Source organism: Ylistrum balloti, unplaced genomic scaffold (assembly GCF_031769215.1).
Source record: "Ylistrum balloti isolate Yb309-2 unplaced genomic scaffold, AGI_CSIRO_Ybal_v1 Utg369652, whole genome shotgun sequence".
Classification (NCBI taxonomy): domain Eukaryota; kingdom Metazoa; phylum Mollusca; class Bivalvia; order Pectinida; family Pectinidae; genus Ylistrum; species Ylistrum balloti.
Window position 1 is genome coordinate 1,315,714 of NW_026781907.1, and position 25,540 is coordinate 1,341,253.

Here is a 25,540-nt window from a genome sequence, read left to right on the forward strand (position 1 = left end):
ACTAACCAGAAAGATGCATAGAGGAAGCAAAGTGGCTTTTGTGATTTTTCATGTAGTTCAGCCGTCTTCAAAATCTGTCCGATTTGGCTGAGAGTTAAAAAAATGAAAAAGTCAAGTCCCATTACTTTGCTTGTTCGGACAAGAATCTGAAATGTCACATACATGTTTTGAAATATGAGTGGCAATTTTTAAAGAAATATGTATTTTTCTTAATGTAGTCCAACCTGTAGCAATTATTTTTCCTTCTGAAGATAAACCTGTATAATGTATCTTATTTTCCTTCTGTATTTTTACCTGTACAATGTATTTTTCCTTCTGTATTTCTACCTGTCCGTTGTATTTTTCCTTCTGTAGTTTTACCTGTACGATGTACTTTTCCTTCTGTAGTTCTACCTGTACAATGTATTTTTCCTTCTGTAGTTCTACCTGTACAATGTATTTTTCCTTCTGTATTTCTACCTGTCCGTTGTATTTTTCCTTCTGTAGTTTTACCTGTACGATGTACTTTTCCTTCTGTAGTTCTACCTGTACAATGTATTTTTCCTTCTGTAGTTCTACCTGTACAATGTATTTTTCCTTCTGTAGTTTTACCTGTACGATGTACTTTTCCTTTTGTAGTTATACCTGTACAATGTACTTTTCCTTTTGTAGTTTTACCTGTACGATGTATTTTTCCTTCTGTAGTTCTACCTGTACAATGTATTTTTCCTTCTGTAGTTCTACCTGTACGATGTATTTTTCCTTCTGTAGTTCTACCTGTCCGATGAATCGTGAAATGAAAGACCAGGAAAAGCATAAACAAAGATAACTATTTATTCAATTGTTTGTATTTTACCGCTGTAATATAATAAAATATCATAGAGACAGGTTTGTAGTAAAGTTTGATTTTTATTATCGATTGAACTTTACATTATCAGAGCTGCTACTGCCGATGACCCACATTGCGACGACTTTCATCCTCTCACTAACGCAGACTATAGTAGATATTTCTATAACCCAAACACAGCTCAGATTGCAAGGATTTTACATTGGAGCCTAATACATGTCATGCTTTATTAACAAAGACGAACAGCCGATGGGATTCGCTTTCACCACGTTGTAAATATTACCAGTCATGACATTTCGTCCTAAAAACCTATATATCATTGATATTGTAGCGTCGCTTCATCATTATGTAAAACCATGTGAAATTCGGTCAAAATATATTATATCATTCTCGATTTCAAAGCTACGTTATTCGATTTCCTTAGCAGCAAACGTATTGAATGTTGTGTTTTAAGGAAATGATATGTTTATAAAATGTTTATACAGTATAGATTTTCGTCTCTCATGGTTATCACATCAATAATAACAGATGTTGCTGATATGATGTCATGTCGTTAAAGTACATATCTGTAACACAACTTATAAACGAAGACCTGTACTATCAGTTTGCCGTCTCTTCCATGTGCAAACCTGTTCCATCATTTCTGAACGGTCAGATGTACACATATCGTACAGAGCGGCGAGGAGCAGTAGACCATACAGGAACGACAGTCCAATATATCATCAAATTACTCCAACCATATCAGAGATAAGATCAACAACTTGTTCTGCGCTGACTGATATAAATCATCTGGACATAGTGGATCATATAGCTATTTACATCAATAATACTAATAGCTACAGTATAAGATAGAATGAGAATTATTGTTACAGCTATTGTTAGAGGGGTGGGGGTGGGGGTTGGGGGTTGGGGGTTGAGGGGGTGGGGGACGGGGCGGGAACCAACTCGATTCTATAAACAAGAGGGTTCAGAACCAACTCATTCTATATACCAGGGGGTTGTGAACTAACTCGATTCTATATACCAGGGGGTTGTGGACCAACTCATTCTATATACCAGGGGGTTGTGGACCAATTCAATTCTATATACCAGGGGGTTGTGTACCAACTCATTCTATATACCAGGGGATTGTGGACCAATTCAATTCTATATACCAGGGGATTGTGGACCAATTCAATTCTATATACCAGGGGGTTGTGGACCAATTCAATTCTATATACCAGGGAATTGTGGACCAATTCAATTCTATATACCAGGGGGTTGTGTACCAACTCATTCTATATACCAGGGGGTTGTGGACCAATTCAATTCTATATACCAGGGGGTTGTGGACCAATTCAATTCTATATACCAGGGGGTTGTGGACCAATTCAATTCTATATACCAGGGGATTGTGGACCAATTCAATTCTATATACTATATTATATTCTTTATCTACAAATGCATTTTAATACCTTTTCTTTATCTATAAAGGCATTTTAATGCCATTTCTTTATCTACAATGAATTTCTACTGTCATTTCAGTATGTAAATGCGCCCTTCCATCTTTGATTTATCAATATTGCGTCCTTTCTGTAACTTGTTTATCTACAAAGTTTCCTTACTGGTAGTTTTGATAATAACCTTCACATTTCGATCATCAAAGGCACTGCCATGTCATTTCTTCATCCTTATAGTTTATTTACTATCATTGATTTATTTATAAAGTTCCACTACTGTTATTTTTTATATATAAAGTTTCCCAATTGCCGTTTCTTTATCTACATAAGTAAAGCGATCTTAATTATCTCCCCTTCAATAGCGCTCGAATCTCACATCTTAATCTACAAAGGCGCCCTCCTGTTATTTCTTTATATATAAATTTTCTCCATTGTAATTTCTTTAACTACAAAACAGAAAGAGATCTTAATAACCTCTCAAACAAAGGCGCCCTCCTGTTATTTCTTTATATATAAATTTTCTCTACCGTAATTTCTTTATCTACAAAAAATAAAGGGATCTTAATAACCTCTCATACAAAGGCGCCCTCCTCTTAATTCTTTATAAATACTGTCTCTGTCACTTATGTCCGATTTATATTGTATACTGTAGTTTTGACAAAATCGTATAACTAAGGCAAAATAGGAACAGAAGCAAGATTCACAAAGAAACCACTGAAAAACAAAAGGACATTAAAACGACTCCCGAATGTCTTGTGTGCTTAATGGAGAATGAGGTCTGTAAAATTGAAAACTATACTAATGAGTTTCGACACATTTAACTTTGTCTGAACCAAAACAATCATAACATGTAAAATACACTTGACAAGAAGTTAGGGAACCACCAATATTTTAGTTCGGGCTTGCTTTTTCTTCGTTGTATTTAGGGAAAATATTCAATGACAAATCAACAGGATGTATATAAATAGCCCAACTGGGGATTTATGACGTATAAATACAGATACAGATATAGCAATGTTTTAGGTATCTAACGAAAATATATACAGTCGATAAGAAAATAAATTTACAGAACCGGAAGTGAGTATTATTTTTAAAAGATGTACTGAAAAAGACATTAATTAAGCCTAGAAAAAAGTTGACTTTAACTGTCTCTTATCAACGTCATCAAATCACTAAACTGTTTTACTTTACTCAAGACGATTGATGAATGAGAGAGTGATAATGTTCTTGGAAATGTCGAAATCGGGTATTGCCACAACATTTCCGGTATAATTTTTGTTCGCGACATTTCATATCATTGACCGGACGCCGAAGGTTGTTCTGAGGAAACCTCTGCGGCTCCTTAATCAATGCAGCCCCTAATTATTCAGTTGTTTGGCATTTTGGATTTTGCGACTTAACGTCTGGTCCGAGACAGTATCACACATGCTCAATTGTGTTTATGTCTGATGACGTTGCAGGTCACAGGCGCATCCTGTTTGTTGAAGATGGTGTTGCACCAGGCGGACTCTAGTGTGGTTTGGCATTGTCATCCATCAGAATAGGCCAATCTGACAACAGATGGGCATGGAAATCGAGTCAAGCTAAAGGTTGAAGTATCTGGACATAATACCTCTGTCCATTTATAGAAAACTATCCAAAAAGTATCACCCCCATCACTAAATTCTGTTCCGCCCAGAATGTGATTCTGATGGTCATATTTCTTGGTCTTCACACACGAATCATGCTGTCTATCAGCTTTCATCTGACCAGTTGACTCTTCGCCTTTAAATATCCAGGAGGTTGGGACCAGGCGTTAAGGCAGAGATGTGGCTCCAGGAATGACATACATTATAGGGATTCTCGAAACACGCGCGATGTACATACATGTATACTATTTGCAGGAGAGGTCGGGATGCTTCAATGAAAAAATAGAAAAGGTAGCTTGAAGGTTTGGTGTTTCAAATACGGGGTTATTCCCTTATCTGAAATTTTCTGTATCAGACGTACGCGCTCTACGTACTATAACTGTAAGACTTGTGTGGCAATAGTTAAAATACGGCTTGTAGGGTGTAGGTGTTCGTAATTTGTACTGGGATATTAAACATAGTGCTAATATACTGTTGTCAACCTTGATGAAGCTCTTCTAATTTTTCGCTTCACGTTTTTATAGCTTTCAGGAAATAGAAAGTCATGCCAATTATATATACGTTACGGTGGTCATTATCACTTTAACGCTTAGTAATTTGAATTACTTGCGCTTGCCTTACAAGAGCTTTATAAGCCCGTGGCTGTGGAACCATTCCAAGCTCATTCGGCACCCCCGCACGCCGATAACGGTACCACAATCTATACATTGTTTCTTTTGTCACACAGAAGATCCTAATATTAGCTTGCTTTTTTTTCTGAAAACGAGCACCGAAGTGCGATAGAGAACACAGATCTAGAAAGTTTTTTTTTTCAAATCTCACGTTCTTTGTTCACAAAACAACAGGTTACAATTAGAACTACAGAAATACGCACCTTTTCTGGTGTATTAGGGTTTAAGGTTTAGTCTGTATAAGATTACTTCGACATAGGATACAAATAATTTGGTTTTCTTCCTCCAACTCAACTGGAATCAACAATTTGTAGCCAACAAATCAATATCTTTATAAGCATTGATTAATTATCAAATTGGTAGAAAATTCTCACTTCTTCAGTGATAGAATCTACCACTTAAAATCAAACAGGATTTATATAAATCTATGAAATAATAGCAACAGTACGGACAAGCGAATTGTCAAATTTTCGAGGCAACCTGCCCTTTTATCAAGACACAAATATTACATAACATACATCACATACATAGAACATAAAACAAACACAAAGTTATAAATCTAAATCGAGAGCGGTGGTGTAAATTTAGATGCCGAAGGTCCTTTATAGCAGACCTAAAACATCCCAAATTGTTGTATGTAAGATGGTGATTTAAACACCAAAAATGTTTTACATAAATCTAGGTATGATTTGCTTTCTAGACACTGAGCGTATATGTGATCGCAACGAAAACAATTGCATGTCACATTCTTAATTTACTGTCGAATTTAGGAAAATTTATAAGTATTAGTAACCAAAGGAGAATAAATACTGTTTAAGACAAAAATTTAATTTATATGTGTAGAGTTAGATATATGGACTTATTCTCTACACTTTGATCCTGTGTACGTGATCTGTGAGTGCTGTGTGCTATGTATTTCCTATATTTGTTGTTGTCTTTGTATATATGCACTGTACTGATAAACCGTAAGGTTTAAAGTAAATAAACTGATTAACTGATTTACTGTTGTCCCTCTGCAAGCCTTAAGTAGCAAAGATTAAGCCTCCATGACCACTTTTTATTTTATATAACGTAACGTAAGAGGCCTGGGGAAATATATTAACAAAATACATTGAAGAAGGTGACAAATGTTAAAGGGTGGTCTCATGGGGATAGACAAGGAATAACACCATTACATAACAGACAAGGGTCTTTTTACTGCTACCAATTGATGCAACGTCTTTCTCCAATACTTCTATACAGCAGACAATTCCGAGAGTTCAAAGGCGACAACACCTACAAGCAGTGACCATTTCCATTCCTTTCCGATTGCTTGTCCTCGACACTTCTGCCTGTTTTAACTTCATTATTATTATTCACCCCAAGTTTATTCTACCTTAATATTTATAATATGTGCCTGTTTATCCTACTGACTTCATTTGTCTTTATTACCAAACATTATATATTAGCGTGTAGTGAGTCGATATTGCGATCACTTTGAAACAGTCATCCATAATTGTGCCACATTTCCTCGGCAGGCCTATTTAATTTTACTCTACCTATGTTTGTATGTTTGTTAAATTAATAACTTTGTCCTTTGTTGGGAAGAAAACAAAGTTAAAATACGAAAACTGATGAATGTCACTCCTGAACGAAATATAAATTCAAGTGGAGTTTTGAGTATGATAAACGAAGCAGAGATTCAGATATAGACGAAAAAGTTCCCAAAACAATTAATCGCGCCATGTGTAGTTGAGGTACACAGAGAGGTTTAGAAAAATTGTCATAAATAACGGCGGGCCAAATCAGAACTATAGAATGATGTTCTAATTCTCAAAATCTAATTTATTTATATCTGTCAGCATAAAACACACTCGGTCATTATTTGTTTCATTTTTGTACCAAGATTGATGCTTTCGGGGACGCACTTTCAAATAAACTAGATTCTTTTCACATAATGACGCTATGTTATTAATAATGCAACGTCTACTTGTGGCATTTGTATATGTAATAAACAGGATTGGTTCCCAAGGTATTTCAGATTTGTTTTCAGACAATTCATCACATCTCCTGTCTGGTACATCGGTATTCTCATTCCAAAGACAAGGCAAACTATGGTGTAAATATGTCGGTTTTTATCAGTCATACAATCGGTCATACACAGGGCTCATACAGACTACTATTTTGTTAATTAAACGTAATTTAATCTACAGTGTTTTTACAGATTTTTTTTCGCAGTTGTAACATTGTTTGTGAGTTTAGGCGAGTAACGTCTACGCCTGTTCATTTTTAATTGGACAAGGAAAGTTTTTACTATATTTGATGATGTTGGAGGGAAAGCATTGCGTTTATTCGTTGTCAGGGTAGGAAAAGTATAATCTGGCTTTGTTGATAGTGTAAAGAAAAGTCATACTTTGTGATCAGGTAGAGAAGATGAAGTCTGTTTTTGTTGATAAGTTAAGAAAAGTTTACTGTCTGGCTCCGTCTAATTTTGTCCGGTGTACGTTGGTATAACAGGTGGTTTCGCTGTTTCATCGATTCTTAGATAACCCAGGTAAGTAACGTCTTCCAGACCTTAACGATGAAGATGAACACTGCTGGGTGTTAACCTTTCATCTGCCTGAAGACGAGCATCGCCGCTTGTATTGTAGGCGATGCATAACTTCATTTGCCTTTCTCAATCACGGGACCGCCATGTATATAATAGGCGCTGTACCTCTGTGTAAGATATTCACTGTGTTCCGTCGCTTGCCTTTTAAAGACCAGAGTACCGCTTTGTGTATTGTAGTCGCTGTATCCTTTCGCCTGCCTTTCACGACCAGAAGGGCTGTGTTCATTTGCTTGTCATTCTCTAGCAGAGTTCTGCCGTGTGTAAGATATTCACTGTGCTCCGTCGCTTGCCTTTTAAAGATCAGAGTACCGCTGTGTGTATCTTAGGCGCTTATCTCTATGCCTTTCATTACCACAGTACAACCGTGTGTATCGCAGTCACTGTATTCCTTCGCGTGCCCTTCACGACCGAAACGACGTATAGGCTTCTGTTATTTATGACTATCTGTTTATGTAACTGAAAGTAAACAATGTCATATTGCTGACCACGTGGTTCTGTTAACTGTCATTTTCTACTTCAAAAGAAATCTTATGGCATATGGATGTCTGTAGGCCGATACAGTAGTATAGCTGCTGATGGAGATAGACTAATTGCGTTTAGAAACAAATAAAAGCTTTAGGATTATATATAAGGCCGATACCGTGTGATATGGTCTATGGTGAATAATTATTAACCTCTGTTGAGGTCAATTCTACGATTTATCAACTAGGGGAAATTATATTTCCAGCGACCGAATGTAGATGGCAATATCATTTTCGAAGTTTCATCTCGACCTAAAAACGGAGGTCGAAAATTGTATTGTATGGGAAAGGTAATTACCAAAGACTGTCTGATGACACAATGATACATTGGGGCTATCAGGGTTAGTTATCAGACTGACCACTGTAGAATCCACGGGCATTACCAGGTAGTTATCAGACTGGGACATTTAGTGTATACCGAGGTATTAAGGTACAGTTATCAGACTGGGACATTTAGTGTATACCGGGGTATTTAGGTACAGTTATCAGACTGGGACATTTAGTGTATACCGGGGTATTAAGGTACAGTTATCAGACTGGGACATTTAGTGTATACCGGGGTATTTAGGTACAGTTATCAGACTGGGACATTTAGTGTATACCGAGGTATTTAGGTACAGTTATCAGACTGGGACATTTAGTGTATACCGAGGTATTTAGGTACAGTTATCAGACTGGGACATTTAGTGTATACCGAGGTATTTAGGTACAGATATCAGACTGGGACATTTAGTGTATACCGGGGTATTTAGGTACAGTTATCAGACTGGGACATTTAGTGTATACCGAGGTATTTAGGTACAGTTATCAGACTGGGACATTTAGTGTATACCGGGGTATTTAGGTACAGTTATCAGACTGGGACATTTAGTGTATACCGGGGTATTTAGGTACAGTTATCAGACTGGGACATTTAGTGTATACCGGGGTTGTTAGGTACAGTTATCAGACTGGAACATTAAGTGTATACCGGGGTATTTAGGTACAGTTATCAGACTGGGACATTTAGTGTATACCGAGGTATTAAGGTACAGTTATCAGACTGGGACATTTAGTGTATATTTAGTGTATACCGAGGTATTTAGGGTATTTAGGTACAGTTATCAGACTGGGACATTTAGTGTATACCGAGGTATTTAGGTACAGTTATCAGACTGGGACATTTAGTGTATACCGAGGTATTTAGGTACAGTTATCAGACTGGGACATTTAGTGTATACCGGGGTATTTAGGTACAGTTATCAGACTGTCATTTATTGTATACAGGGGTATCTAGGTACAGTTATCCGAGTGGGATATTTAGTGTATACCGGGGTATTTAGGTACAGTTATCAGACTGGGACATTTAGTGTATACCGGGGTATTCAGGTACAGTTATCAGACAGGGACATTTAGTGTATACCGGGGTGGGACATTTAGGTACAGTTATCAGTTATCAGGGACATTTATTGTATACCGGGGTATTTAGGTACAGTTATCAGACTGGGACATTTAGTGTATACCGGGGTATTTAGGTACAGTTATCAGACTGGGACATTTAGTGTATACCGGGGTGTTCAGGTACAGTTATCAGACTGGGACATTTAGTGTATACCGGGGTATTTAGGTACAATCAGACTAGGACATTTTTAGGGCATGTCGGGATACCAAATGCAGTTATCAGGCTCGGTCTGAAAACTATTTTCTGTGTTGATAACCATAAAATTGAACGATTGTCTTTGAAAGCACAAGAAAATCTACGTTTGCCGATTTGGGTACTCTAAGTGATATCATTACCGGTGAAATATTTTGATAGTTCAATGCTGGCGTAAACATCTATCGAAACACTAGGGTAATACATAAATACACCGAGTGTTACAATTACTGAGTCATATGAGAATTAAAAAAACAACACTCGCTCTGGCTATTGTGACCAACATGAATGTCCTTTGGCCAAAGAATGTTCCAGTGCTGATGTCAAAGGAAAGCTCTACTATCAAGAGACACGTTACATATTGGAAGCACGCGTTATTTCCCTCGCCTGTTGTTAATTTCGCGGTGCATGCCTTTTCATTACAAAGATTGTTTTTTTATCATATATTTTAACACTTTGAAACTGTTTGTGATATAATGAAACAAAATTTCCTTTAAACTCATTATCATACTGAAATCAACCTTCACTTTGGCCTTAAACCATCATCAAATGAAATGATTCACTTAGTCGTCGAGTGTTCCTCTGTTCGTCGGAGTTCATCATACTGATAACATATTGTTGCCTCGTTTTCTAAGAAGGTGTTAATGGAACAGGTCAGTATGGCTTGTAAATCAGTTGACGGGTTAGTGTGGTTTCTGGAGTGTTAAATTACGGTCTCTGTCACTCAGCGGACGGGTCAGTGTGGCTTGTAAAACAAACGTCGTTTCATTTAAAATCGATCCGTAAAATACATATGCTGTGTGACGCGTAGGCACTATTATAAATCTACAGTCACATTCCATTGAGTACCGCAATGTACTTATGCCTTGTAAATTGTAATAAATTAAGTCTCAGTCACTCATCTGACGGATCAGTGTGACTTGTTTTAAAGTGTTAAGAACACTGTCCCTGTCACTCAGCTGACGGATCAGTGTGACTTGTTTTAAAGTGTTAAGAACACTGTCCCTTCACTCAGCTGACGGATCAGTGCTCAAAAGTGTTAAGAACACCATCCCTGTCACTCAGCTGACGGATCAGTGTGACTTGTTTTAAAGTGTTAAGAACACTGTCCCTGTCACTCAGCTGACGGATCAGTGTGGCTTGTTTTAAAGTGTTAAGAACACTGTCCCTGTCACTCAGCTGACGGATCAGTGTGACTTGTTTTAAAGTGTTAAGAACACTGTCCCTGTCACTCAGCTGACGGATCAGTGTGACTTGTTTTAAAGTGTTAAGAACACTGTCCCTGTCACTCAGCTGACGGATCAGTGTGACTTGTTTTAAAGTGTTAAGAACACTGTCCCTGTCACTCAGCTGACGGATCAGTGTGACTTGTTTTAAAGTGTTAATAACACTGTCCATGTCACTCAGCTGACGGATCAGTGTGACTTGTTTTAAAGTGTTAAGAACACTGTCCCTGTCACTCAGCTGACGGATCAGTGTGACTTGTGTTAAAGTGTTAAGAACACTGTCCCTTTCACTCAGCTGACGGATCAGTGTGACTTGTTTTAAAGTGTTAAGAACACTGTCCCTGTCACTCAGCTGACGGATCAGTGTGACTTGTTGTGTTAAGAACACTGTCCCTGTCACTCAGCTGACGGATCAGTGTGACTTGTTTTAAAGTGTTAAGAACACTGTCCCTGTCACTCAGCTGACGGATCAGTGTGACTTGTGTTAAAGTGTTAAGAACACTGTCCCTGTCACTCAGCTGACGGATCAGTGTGACTTGTTGTGTTAAGAACACTGTCCCTGTCACTCAGCTGACGGATCAGTGTGACTTGTTTTAAAGTGTTAAGAACACTGTCCCTGTCACTCAGCTGACGGATCAGTGTGACTTGTTTTAAAGTGTTAAGAACACTGTCCCTGTCACTCAGCTGACGGATCAGTGTGACTTGTTTTAAAGTGTTAAGAACACTGTCCCTGTCACTCAGCTGACGGATCAGTGTGACTTGTTTTAAAGTGTTAAGAACACTGTCCCTGTCACTCAGCTGATGGATCAGTGTGACTTGTTTTAAAGTGTTAAGAACACTGTCCCTGTCACTCAGCTGACGGATCAGTGTGACTTGTTTTAAAGTATTAAGAACACTGTCCCTGTCACTCAGCTGACGGATCAGTGTGACTTGTTTTAAAGTGTTAAGAACACTGTCCCTGTCACTCAGCTGACGGAGCATGTTTGATTAATTTTCTTTGCTTAATTAAAGGTAATGAAAAGAAATTAAAGCGGTAGTTAAACATTTAGCTCCTAGTTCAGTGTACTGTCGAACTGGTAAGGTGCAGTGTGACTTGTTAAAGTGATTTTTAACTGTCCGCTGTTATCACGTGACCTCTTGGTTACACTTTAGTGAATTTTACAGCAAAGACACTTGATGCCGTAAAACATAGAAATGTGACAAAGTCACGGGTTTTTTGGGGTTTTTTTGTGCAATGCATGTAAATATACCTTTGTAGTAAATGACAGGCATCATATCTCGCACCCAGTATGAATATTGTGTAAGAATGAGTAAATTTGGGTAACATCTCACATACGGCTACTTTTTTTTTGTGGACGACTGTCAGTGTGTAGGAAAGGAAGGGTGATAGCGTTTCCATCAAACAACAATAGACGAGTTTCACGTTCTCACTTTATTACCCTGCGGCAGCAGAGTTCCATTCGAAAACGAGGCGCTAAGAACACTGTCCCTGTCACTCAGCTGACGGATCAGTGTGACTTGTGTTAGAGTGTTAAGAACACTGTCCCTGTCACTCAGCTGACGGATCAGTGTGACTTGTTTTAAAGTGTTAAGAACACTGTCCCTGTCACTCAGCTGACGGATCAGTGTGGCCTGTGTTAAAGTGTTAAGAACACTGTCCCTGTCACTCAGCTGACGGATCAGTGTGGCCTGTGTTAAAGTATTAAGAACGCCGTCCCTGTCACTCAGCTGACGGATCAGTGTGGCCTGTGTTAAAGTATTAAGAACACTGTACCTGTCACTCAGGTGACGAATCAGTGTGGCCTGTGTTAAAGTGTTAAGAACGCCGTCCCTGTCACTCAGCTGACGGATCAGTGTGGCCTGTGTTAAAGTATTAAGAACACTGTACCTGTCACTCAGCTGACGAATCAGTGTGGCCTGTGTTAAAGTGTTAAGAACGCCGTCCCTGTCACTCAGCTGACGGATCAGTGTGACTTGTTTTAAAGTGTTAAGAACACTGTCCCTGTCACTCCGCTGACGGATCAGTGTGACTTGTTTTAAAGTGTTAAGAACACTGTCCCTGTCACTCAGCTGACGGAGCATGTTTGATTAATTTTCTTTGCTTAATTAAAGGTAATGAAAAGAAATTAAAGCGGTAGTTAAACATTTAGCTCCTAGTTCAGCGTACTGTCGAACTGGTAAGGTGCTAGATTGTCCCGCGATTTTTAACTGTCCGCTGTTATCACGTGACCTCATGGTTACACTTTAGTGAATTTTACAGCAAAGACACTTGATGCCGTAAAACATAGAAATGTGACGAAGTCACGGGTTTTTTGGTTTTTTTTTGTGCAATGCATGTAAATATACCTTTGTAGTAAATGACAGGCATCATATCTCGCACCCAGTATGAATATTGTGTAAGAATGAGTAAATTTGGGTAACATCTCACATACGGCTACTTTTTTTGTGGACGACTGTCAGTGTGTAGGAGAGGAAGGGTGATAGCGTTTCCATCAAACAACAATAGACGAGTTTCACGTTCTCACTTTATTACCCTGCGGCAGAAGAGTTCCATTCGAAAACGAGGCGCTGGGTGTCAAAATTTCCCCTTGTGTAATCACTATAAATGTGAAAGAGTGCGACATTGACATGTAGAGTACAGTATACGGAAATTATGTGTTGTTGTTTTACTAGAGTACAGTGCAAGTTTGAAAGAAAATGCTAGTTGTTATATATGTGTACAAGTCTGAAGTCCCGTTTATTTGACAAATATGGGTAAAAACTTCCCAAATCATTTGCCAATTTCATAATTCTATCTGGCTATGAACATAACTATTATAATATGCTTTATGCATCTGATGCGACTCAATAATATAATATCGTTTTTCTTCGATGAAATTATTTGTCTGCTTTGTCAGTGGGAACACAATGGAGCGTTAAAAGTAAGCTTGCATGCAGGCCTTTATCTACGAGTCCCAGCGGTCGGAGAGGAGAAAGGTTTATGACTGGCCTGTAGTTTGTGGTAGCTATGCGATTATAACTTTAACAAACATGCCTGTTCAAATACGTAAACTTCTTTGGCACACAGATGATAAATCATCTGTCATAGAAATATGAAACGTAACTCATGTCTTATTAAGAAGATTTTCTTTGGTAATTTTCACTTTAGATATCAGAGGGTGAAAAACGTTTTTTTCTGTAAGACGATGGAAACATTCAGCCTTTTTATTGTAATTTGCAATACTATCAGCTGTACAATTGTATTTAATTTAAACATACTTTCATTTTTTTTTTTTTGTAGATCTATCATATTAATCTACGTTGGATTGAACGCAAGTGAAAGAGTGTTTTTTATTCATTAGTTTAAAATCACTTTTTTCCTTTGGTGGTCAGCTTATCAGAAAATAAATTGCAAATTAATCAGCAATATTTTGTAGACACGACTGTTAAGAAATTAATGCGCCGATACTTGTTTGTCAAGAATTGGTAAGAGATCGTCACTTTTATAGGTAAAGGGTGACCACACCTAGATACAGGGTGACAATTACATGTTCACCACAGGCATCACTCTCCCGAACATGATTTCAATATTCACATCTATCATACTGTGATTTATATTAAGAATTTTACTGACCACGAGCCTGATCACTGAGAATATCAATAACAGCATAATGGATGTGAACATTGTCGTTACATTAATTCATGTGAAAAATGACGTTACATTAATGAATGTGAACATTGTCGTTACATTAATGAATTAATGTCGTCAAATTAATGAATGAACATTGTCGTTAAATTAATGAATGTCAACATTGTCGTTAAATTAATGAATGTGAACATTGTCGTTACATTAATGAATGTGAACATTGTCGTCAAATTAATGAATGTCAACATTGTCGTTAAATTAATGAATGTCAACATTGTCGTTAAATTAATGAATGTGAACATTGTCGTTAAATTAATGAATGTGAACATTGTCGTTAAATTAATGAATGTGAACATTGTCGGTACATTATGAATGTGAATAGTGTCTTTAAATTGATGAATGTTAATATTGTCGTCAAATTAATGAATGTTAAAATTGTCGTTAGATTAATGAATGTTAAAATTCTCGTTAAAGTAATGAATGTTGACATTGTTGTAAAATTTGTTACGTATAATCAATGACGTAATACTCTAGAACGCAAGTGTTATTGTCCTTTCAAAAATTATATAGAGCTAACATTACAAAATCATTAGGGATAGAACTTTCGGTCCAGAAATTATCAGCCTCTCTTGTCAATGCGATCGCATTTAATACATTATCTACAACCATATGAAAAAAAGAAGAATAATATATTCCTTTTATTCAAAGACAATTGTTTTGAAAAAACAGACATGCGACATAGCTTTCGTTTTTTTACTAAAGAGTTTTTCTAAGGGAGGTAATCGCTGGAATTAAAAAAAACCCGGTCTATTGTCAGAATCGTCATTATCTGATAAAGAGAAGAAATTAAGTCATAAATCATAAGCTGAACATTCTGTCCTACTCTCCGATCAGGCGAGAGAGAGCTTTTATCCCTCTCGTTACTTATGGATTCATCACCGTCAGAATATTGTAGGTCCTTTGATGAAGCGGAATATGATGTCGAGTTTGATTACCACAGAGACGTTACATCAATATCTGTGAACAGTTTTAGCGGAAACAATACGCCATAATGACTTAAACAGTAAGAGGCGTATTACGTACTTGTATAAATTTTGATAATCTTCAAAGTTTATACCGAAATAAAAAGAAAAAGAAAATCACAAAAAAAAAAGAGAAAAAAAAATACCTCGAGGTCTGATATATTATGTCCAACTTCTAGTATCTGGACTCATTTTTCAGTTCTTAAAAGATGTTTACCCCATCTAGTTCTCAAAAAAAGGAATGGTTTTCACTCGGGGAGGGCATGTTGATTTGGGGAGTTCTTGGTCTTGAATTTCAAGTCGTAAACCTCACGTGCTTGTCTTGTGTTTTTGTTGTTGAGAAAACAGGTATGGCACCGTTGAGAGATATAAAATCGTTGTATATTCTACAGCAGGCCCAGTAAAACTATTTTGAGAATGAACAAAAGAAGCACACAGCGTACATCTAAGGCCGCAACCATCATGAAATAAAAAAAAATAAAATGCATGAAGTTCCATAAAATTGTTGTTTACAGACGGTAGAAGAAACCTAGATGAGTGACGATGAATATTTTACAAATATTTTATTAAAACGACCTGTTATCTAACGCGTCCTGCAGTTAACAGCTTATTTGTACATGTAATACGTTCCCAACCCGTGAAGCTGTGTGTTAGATTACTTTTATCATTTAACTTCTGAATACTAAAAGATAAACCTCTATCTCTGCCTCTCTGTTTCTGTCTGTCGATCTTTGTCTATCTCTGCCTCTCTGTTTCTGTCTGTCGATCTTTGTCTATCTCTATCTCTGTCTCTCTGATTCTGTTTCCGTCTCCGCCTATCTTTGTTTGTCTCTATCTCTGTCCCTCCGTTTCTGTCTCTGTCTGCGTCTGTCTCTATTTTCCTGTTCTCTGTTTCTGTCTCTGTTTGTCTCTATATCTGCCTCTCTGTTTCTGTCTGTCGATCTTTGTCTATCTCTGTCTCTCTGATTCTGTTTCCGTCTCCGCCTTTGTTTGTCTCTATCTCTGTCCCTCTGTTTCTGTCTCTGTCTGCGTCTGTCTCTATTTTCCTGTTCTCTGTTTCTGTCTCTGTTTGTCTCTATATCTGCCTCTCTGTTTCTGTCTGTCGATCTTTGTCTATCTCTATCTCTGTCTCTCTGATTCTGTTTCCGTCTCCGCCTATCTTTGTTTGTCTCTATCTCTGTCCCTCCGTTTCTGTCTCTATCTGCGTCTGTCTCTATTTTCCTGTTCTCTGTTTCTGTCTCTGTTTGTCTCTATCTCTGCCTCTCTGTTTCTGTCTGTCGATCTTTATCTCTATCTCTGTCTCTCTGATTCTGTTTCCGTCTCCGCCTATCTTTGTTTGTCTCTATCTCTGTCCCTCAGTTTCTGTCTCTATCTGCGTTTGTCTCTATTTTCCTGTTCTCTGTTTCTGTCTCTGTTTGTCTCTATATCTGTCTCTCTGTTTCTGCCTGTCTCCGTCTGTTTCTGTCTCCGTCTGTCTCTGTCTGTCTCTTTTTGGCTCTATTTCTGTCTCTTTGTTACTGTCTCTTTCTGTCTCCGTCTATCTCTGTCGGTCTTCTTTTCTATCCCCGCCTCTCTGTCTCTGTCTGTGTCTACCCGCCTTTCTCTCTCACTCTCTTTTCAAAGACTGTTGTGTGTACCGAGGTATCATAAGTCAAGTTCAATTTGAAGTCCTTTGATTAGGTAATATGACCTAAATCTACTGTCGTTTCTAGACAAAATATGTATGTCGCCGCATACTAACACAGCTGTAACGTTGTCTTGCATTACTGGCATTGGGAGGCGTCTTCATAAGTATATAACCCTCGTTTAATCAAGATTTCATCTCTACACAATGCCATATATTACAAATACAGTACATATAGCTACCGACTTCAAACAACACAGAAAATGTGCATCTATCATAGTATCAGATGTCTACAATGGTACGATAGGATAAATTAATTCCCGAGGATCTTCCGATAGCGTGCCAATAAAACCAAATGTGAAAAAGAACAGTTTGTAACAAGTCATCTTGCCCTCTTCAGGAGAGATTGATGCCAATATTGTAATTGGCGTTGTAAAATCTGTTAAAATAATCTTAATCGCTCGATTGTCATCTTAATAATGTGTCAACTTGAGAATTCTCTATATTGACTTTTTGTGACAACGTGCACACAGCGTACATATTCCCAACGTACTTTCATTTGAAGAAACCACTGCAACAGAATCTATTAGATCTCTGAAATCTCGGCGACGCCATCAATTAAATCGGCCTATATTCTTGGAACCATTTACACGTTAAGGCAATTAAGATACCCTCGTGACTATGGTGGTATTAAGAGTCGCTTTCTAACCAGGATATTGGCTATCTTCATAATCCCAAAATTGATTACAAATCCTGCATGTAGATTTCCGGAGAAGCCAATTAATGCTGCAGTGCATCTGTAGCGGTGTGCGCCCCACACCTATCGTTTGGGACGATGTAAGTAGAGGACGCCATGTACTGTATGACATTCAATCCTCCGAGAGACATAACTTCAGATATGTCATATGCACACATGCGATGCTTTGTCTGCCAAGGGGGAACAATCCCTCCTATACTGCCTCTTGTCGTTAGGATCAGTTCTATTTGTGCAGCCCCTAGCCGTTAGGACCAGTTCTATCTATACTGCCTCTAGTCGTTAGGACAACTTCTATCTATACAACCCCTAGACGTTAGGACCAGTTCTATCTATATTGCCTCTAGACATTAGGACCAGTTCTGTCTATACTGCCCCTAGACGCTAGGACCAGTTCTGTCTATACTGCCCCTAGACATTAGGACCAGTTCTATCTATACTGCCCCTAGATGTTAGGACCAGTTCTATCTATACTGCCCCTAGACGTTAGGACCAGTTCTATCTATATTGCCTCTAGACATTAGGACCAGTTCTGTCTATACTGCCCCTAGACGCTAGGACCAGTTCTGTCTATACTGCCCCTAGACATTAGGACCAGTTCTATCTATACTGCCCCTAGACGTTAGGACCAGTTCTATCTATATTGCCTCTAGACATTAGGACCAGTTCTATCTATACAGCCCCTAGACATTAGGACCAGTTCTGTCTATACTGCCCCTAGACGCTAGGACCAGTTCTGTCTATACAGCCCCTAGACATTAGGACAAGTTCTATATATACTGCCTCTAGACATTAGGACCAGTTCTGTCTATACAACCTCTAGACATTAGGACCAGTTCTATCTATACAGCCCCTAGACATTAGGAACAGTTCTATCTATACTGCCCCTAGACATTAGGACCAGTTCTATCTATACAGCCCCTAGACATTAGGACCACTTCTGTCTATACTGCCCCTAGACATTAGGACCAGTTCTATCTATACAGCCCCTAGACATTAGGACCAGTTCTATCTATACTGCCTCTAGACATTAGGACCACTTCTGTCTATACTGCCCCTAGACGTTAGGACCAGTTCTATCTATACAGCCCCTAGTCGTTAGGAACAGTTCTATCTATACAACCCCTAGATGTTAGGACCAGTTCTGTCTATACAGCCCCTAGACGTTAGGACCAGTTATTTTTAATGTTTTGAATTTTAACTAATTTATTAATTCATTTATAGTCTAATAGTCTGTGCGACCAGTTCTATAAGTTCACAAGAATTACGTTTTAAAGTGTTTAAAACAACAGAGAATATTTATTGGAAATCTTTGGAAGTCATGTCAATATTTGAGTTATACGTCCGTATAACATTGGTGGGCGAACACTTTATTAAAGGAACAGTGTCAAACACAAAGAACATTTTCTTCAGAAGACGACTTCCAATTGTAAGCGGGTACTGTCCAGTCTATCACCGATACCATTTCCTTTAGAAGTTAAAGTTTGGTTGTCGCTGGATTCTGTCCAGTTACCCATAAATACCATTACCTTCAAAAGTCAGAGTGTTGATGTCGGCGGATTGTGTTCAGTCTAAAAAGGTATCATTTCCTTGAGAAGCCGACGTCTGGATGTCGGCGGATTCTGTCCGGTCTACACAAATATTATTTCCTTGAGAAGTCGACATCTGGATGTCGGCGGATTCTGTCCGGTCTACACAAATATCATTTCCTTGAGAAGTCGACATCTGGATGTCGGCGGATTCTGTCCAGTCTACACAAATATTATTTCCTTGAGAAGTCGACATCTGGATGTCGGCGGATTCTGTCCGGTCTACACAGATATCATTTCCTTGAGAAGCCGACGTCTGGATGTCGGCGGATTCTGTGCGGTCTACGCAAATATCACTGCCCTGAGAAGCCGACGTCTGGATGTCGGCGGATTCTGTCCGGTCTTCACAGATATCATTTCCTTGTGAAGTCGACATCAGGATGTCGGCGGATTCTGTCCGGTCTACACAGATATCATTTCCTTGTGAAGTCGACGTCTGGATGTCGGCGGATTCTGTCCAGTCTACACAAATATTATTTCCTTGAGAAGCCGACGTCTGGCTGTCGGCGGATTCTGTCCAGTCTAAAAAAGGTATCACTGCCTTGAGAAGCCGACGTCTGGCTGTCGGCGGATTCTGTCCAGTCTAAAAAAGGTATCACTGCCTTCAGAAGTCGACGTCTGGATGTCGGCGGATTCTGTCCGGTCTACACAGATATTATTTCCTTGTGAAATCGATGTCTGGATGTCGGCGGATTCTGTCCAGTCTACACAAATATTATTTCCTTGAGAAGCTGACGTCTGGCTGTCCGCGGATTCTGTCCAGTCTAAAAAAAGGTATCACTGCCTTGAGAAGCCGACGTCTAGATGTCGGCGGATTCTGTCCGGTCTACGCAAATATCACTGCCTTGAGAAGCCGATGTCTGGATGTCGGCGGATTCTGTTCAGTCTACACAAATATCATTTCCTTGTGAAGTCGACGTCTGGCTGTCGGCGGATTCTGTCCGGTCTACACAGATATTATTTCCTTGAGAAGTCGACGTCTGGATGTCGGCGGATTCTGTCCGGTCTACGCAAATATCACTGCCTTGAGAAGCCGACGTCTGGATGTCGGCGGATTCTGTCCGGTCTACACAGCTTTCATTTCCTTGAGAAGTCGACGTCTGACTGTCGGCGGATTCTGTCCGGTCTACGCAAATATCACTGCCTTGAGAAGCCGATGTCTGGATGTCGGCGGATTCTGTTCAGTCTACACAAATATCATTTCCTTGTGAAGTCGACGTCTGGCTGTCGGCGGATTCTGTCCGGTCTACACAGATATTATTTCCTTGAGAAGTCGACGTCTGGATGTCGGCGGATTCTGTCCGGTCTACGCAAATATCACTGCCTTGAGAAGCCGACGTCTGGATGTCGGCGGATTCTGTCCGGTCTACACAGCTTTCATTTCCTTGAGAAGTCGACGTCTGACTGTCGGCGCATTCTTTCCGGTCTACACAGAAGCCGTCGGATTCCGTGTAGTCTACCGATACTCTTTCCCGCGTTCCTATGACCTTGGTAGTTGCAAGGATTTAAAACACGTCTCACTAATGATGAATGAATCCAGAAAATCATCTATATGATTTACCTGCCAACATATTGGTAATAAAATGGTTAAGATTTATTGTAGACCCTTCGGTGTGCGCGGGTTAAACATATTCGTGTAAGACTCCCACTGGCAGTAGATCGAAAGAGAACTTATATTATGCATACTTAAGTCTACTGCCGAAGGCCCCCGGTAGGGCACCCACTCGTTCAGAGTGGTAACTATCAGAACTATCTGATATCTCGGCCAGAACTGTTTTATCTCTCGGTCAGAACTGTTTTATGTTTCGGCCAGACCTATTTTATGTCTCTGTCAGACATATTTTATGTCTCGGTGTCAGAACTATTTTATGTTTCGGTTAGGACTATCTCATGTCTCGGCCAGACCTATTTCATGTCTCGGCCAGAATTCTTGTATGTCTCGGTCAGAACTATCTTATGTCTCGGTCAGAACTATCTTATGTCTCGGTCAGAACTATTTTATGTCTCGGCCAGAATTCTTGTATGTTTCGGTCAGAACTATCCTATGTCTCGGACAGAATTCTTGTATGTCTCGGTCAGACCTATTTTATGTCTCGGTCAGACCTATTAGGTCTGGGTCAGAACTATTTAATGTCTGGGTCAGAACTATCCTATGTCTCGGCCAGAATTCTTGTATGTCTCGGTCAGAACTATCCTATGTCTCGGCCAGAATTCTTGTATGTCTCGGTCAGACCTATTTTATGTCTCGGTCAGACCTATTTTATGTCTGGGTCAGAACTATTTAATGTCTCGGTCAGAACTATCTCATGTCTCGGCCAGAATTCTTGTATGTCTCGGTCAGAACTATTATATGTCTCGGCCAGAATTCTTGTATGTCTCGGTCAGAACTATCTTATGTCTCGGTCAGAACTATTTTATGTCTCGGCCAGAATTCTTGTATGTCTCGGTCAGAACTATTTTATGTCTCGGTTAGAACTATCTAATGTCTCGACCAGAACTATCTTATGTCTCGACCAGAACTATCTTATGTCTCGGCCAGAACTATTTTATGTCTCGGCCAGAACTATCTAACGTCTGGGTCAGAACTATTTTATGTCTCGACCAGAACTATCTTATGTCTCGACCAGAACTATCTAATGTCTGGGTCAGAACTATCTTATGTCTCGACCAGAACTATCTTATGTCTCGACCAGAACTATCTTATGTCTCGGCCAGAACTATCGTATGTCTCGGCCAGGCTTCAAAACCAAAGGCCTACCTCATAAAAACGAACGCTGTTCTATAAACCGAACGTGTTGAGAAAGACATAAGGAAAATAATTGTTATTTTAGAAAGAAGAGAAAAGTAATTCGCCTGACGTCCTACCTGCAGAGCAGACTTGTAATGAATAAATCTCTTGTTTGCTGTCGGGAAATCGGAACTATACTGTGTCGATCTGACGTTTATCGCAAATACATCTAACACAACATATGCAGATTCTTATCGTCTGTATTCATAGTAAAACATATCATCTACTTGTAACAGACTGTTGTCGTAAATGACATTAAAGTTCTACGGACTTGAGAATAAAATTATCGATTCTTAAATTTTCCGTCATTTTTATATCAATTTACTAGTAATGCTCGTCCATCATACTCAATAAAAAACTGATTTAAAATCATTAAGCACGGAGTCTCAAGAATTTATGTTTTTTTATGAATTTTAATAGTATCTATTCACTCGATGTTTATTGAACAAGCATTTATCTTGGTTCTTGTTTTGGTGTTTCTGAGAAAGTGCCTTGTAAGATTTATGTTGCCGTTTGGGTCTATAAAACATTGTATTTTCTTTTTGCAGGGCGTGACGTTTTTCTCGTACAGTTGGCGTCTGGGTGCTTTCTTATGTAGAGCATACGTTTATGTCCAAAATGTGTCCATGATTTGTTCCGTGATGACTCTCACAGTCATGAGTGTAGAACGGTAAGTGGTGTTTGTTTACTGTTACTAACAAAGAGCGTGGTAAGGACCATACACTGGTCTGTGTAGCGTTGTTATGTATAACACAGTAAGCGTCCTTACGATGTTCAGTGTACCGTCATTATATATAACACAGTAAGCGTCCTTTCGATGTTCTGTGTAGCGTCGTTATATATAACACAGTTAGCGTCCTTACGATGTTCAGTGTAGCGTCGTTATATATAACACAGTAAGCCTCCTTTCGATGTTCAGTGTAGCGTCGTTATATATTACACGACGAGCGTCCTTCCGATGTTCTGTGTAGCGTCGTTATATATAACACAGTTAGCGTCCTTACGATGTTCTGTGTAGCGTCGTTATATATTACACAATAGGCGTCCTTACGATGTTGTGTGTAGCGTTGTTATATATAACACAGTTAGCGTCCTTACGATGTTCTGTGTAGCGTCGTTATATATAACACAAACACAGTAAGCGTCCTTACGATGTTCTGTGTAGCGTCGTTATGTATAACACAGAAAGCGTCCTTACGATGTTCTGTGTAGCGTCGTTATATATATTACAGAAAGCGTCCTTTCGATGTTCATTGTAGCGTCGTTATATATAACACACTAAGCGTCCTTACGATGTTCTGTGTAGCGTCGTTATATATATTACAGAAAGCGTCCTTTCGATGTTCATTGTAGCGTCGTTATATATAACACACTAAGCGTCCTTACGATGTTCCGTGTAGCGTCGTTATATATTACACGATAAGTGTCCTTACATTGTTGAGCGGACTAGCACCGACGTACGTGGTTAACGAGACAAGCATTATATTACATTATTGTTTCAATCTTGTGTTATTTTTGGTCTATTACCTGTTTACCATCTCCTCAAACTATCTTCTACCTTAGTGTACATAGAACTATATATAGTACAACCGAAAAAAATAGGTCGATCCTTTCCATCTCATCCCGATTCGGTGTCAAGCTCAATAATATTCACAACACGAGACAGAAACCATTAAAGCGTAATCTATTAGGCTTTCTCTGGCGAATAATATACAGAAGCTTCAGATCTAATACATAGGTCTGAAAATGATTTCATGTAACTAAATACAACACATACAACACAGTTATCATGTAATGTAACTAAATATAATACACACAACACAGTTATGATGTAATGTAACTAAATACAACACACACAACACAGTTATGATGTAATGTAACTAAATATAACACATACAACACAATTTAAATGTAATGTAACTAAATACAACACATACAACACAGTTATGATGTAATGTAACTAAATATAACACATACAACACAGTTATGATGTAATGTAACTAAATACAACACATACAACACAGTTAAGATGTAATGTAACTAAATATAACACATACAACACAGTTAAGATGTAATGTAACTAAATATAACACATACAACACAGTTAAGATGTAATGTAACTAAATACAACACATACAACACAGTTAAGATGTAATGTAACTCAATACAACACATACAACACAGTTAAGATGTAATGTAACTAAATACAACACATACAACACAGTTATGATGTAATGTAACTAAATATAACACATACAACACAGTTAAGATGTAATGTAACTAAATATAACACATACAACACAGTTAAGATGTAATGTAACTAAATACAACACATACAACACAGTTAAGATGTAATGTAACTAAATACAACACATACAACACAGTTAAGATGTAATGTAACTAAATACAACACATACAACACAGTTAAGATGTAATGTAACTAAATATAACACATACAACACAGTTAAGATGTAATGTAACTAAATACAACACATACAACACAGTTAAGATGTAATGTAACTAAATATAACACATACAACACAGTTAAGATGTAATGTAACTAAATACAACACATACAACACAGTTAAGATGTAATGTAACTAAATACAACACATACAACACAGTTAAGATGTAATGTAACTAAATACAACACATACAACACAGTTAAGATGTAATGTAACTAAATACAACACATACAACACAGTTAAGATGTAATGTAACTAAATACAACACATACAACACAGTTAAGATGTAATGTAACTAAATATAACACATACAACACAGTTAAGATGAAATGTAACTAAATACAACACATACAACACAGTTATGATGTAATGTAACTAAATATAACACATACAACACAGTTAAGATGTAATGTAACTAAATATAACACATACACCACTGTTATGATGTAATGTAACTAAATACAACACATACAACACAGTTATGATGTAATGTAACTAAATACAACACATACAACACAGTTAAGATGTAATGTAACTAAATACAACACATACAACACAGTTAAGATGTAATTTAACTAAATATAACACATACAACACAGTTAAGATGTAATGTAACTAAATACAACACATACAACACAGTTAAGATGTAATGTAACTAAATACAACACATACAACACAGTTAAGATGTAATGTAACTAAATATAACACATACAACACAATTATGATTGAATTGAGATTGGTGAAGATGAATACAATTCAGTAAGTTTTTTTTTTTTAATTTTGTGTAGCGAAATTTCCCAATAAATACCCGAGTTATCTTTCCTCGCGTGAACCAGAATGCACACGGGAGAAATTGACACATTTCACTGCAAATACTGTGATCTGATTGGTTTAAAATGAGTGGAAATTACTAGGAAAAGTCTGTATTGTATGCGAAAATGGGATTTCGTTGCTAGACACTGAACTGTCTATGATACCCTAGAGCTGAGGGTTAGCTTTCCTTGTTAGAGAGAGAACGGCACCATCAGACAGTCTGGAGGGTTTGAGGTATCCGTGGGGACGACCATGTTGGCTGCTACCTGATTCGTTTCTGAGCACTTGATTAGCTATCTAATCACGGCGATACACTGACCGTCCAA

General features: G+C 38.2%; 1 protein-coding gene across 2 annotated transcripts in view; it reads left to right on the plus strand.

The window, feature by feature from the left end:
- Nucleotides 1-25,540, plus strand: part of LOC132556922 (allatostatin-A receptor-like) — a 70,576-nt gene that overhangs the window by 21,006 nt on the left and 24,030 nt on the right. For both annotated transcript variants that reach the window (XM_060221383.1, XM_060221380.1), the window contains exon 3: nucleotides 22,485-22,606. In XM_060221383.1, the coding sequence (XP_060077366.1) occupies nucleotides 22,485-22,606 (122 nt within the window). The remainder of the gene's footprint in view (nucleotides 1-22,484; nucleotides 22,607-25,540) is intronic.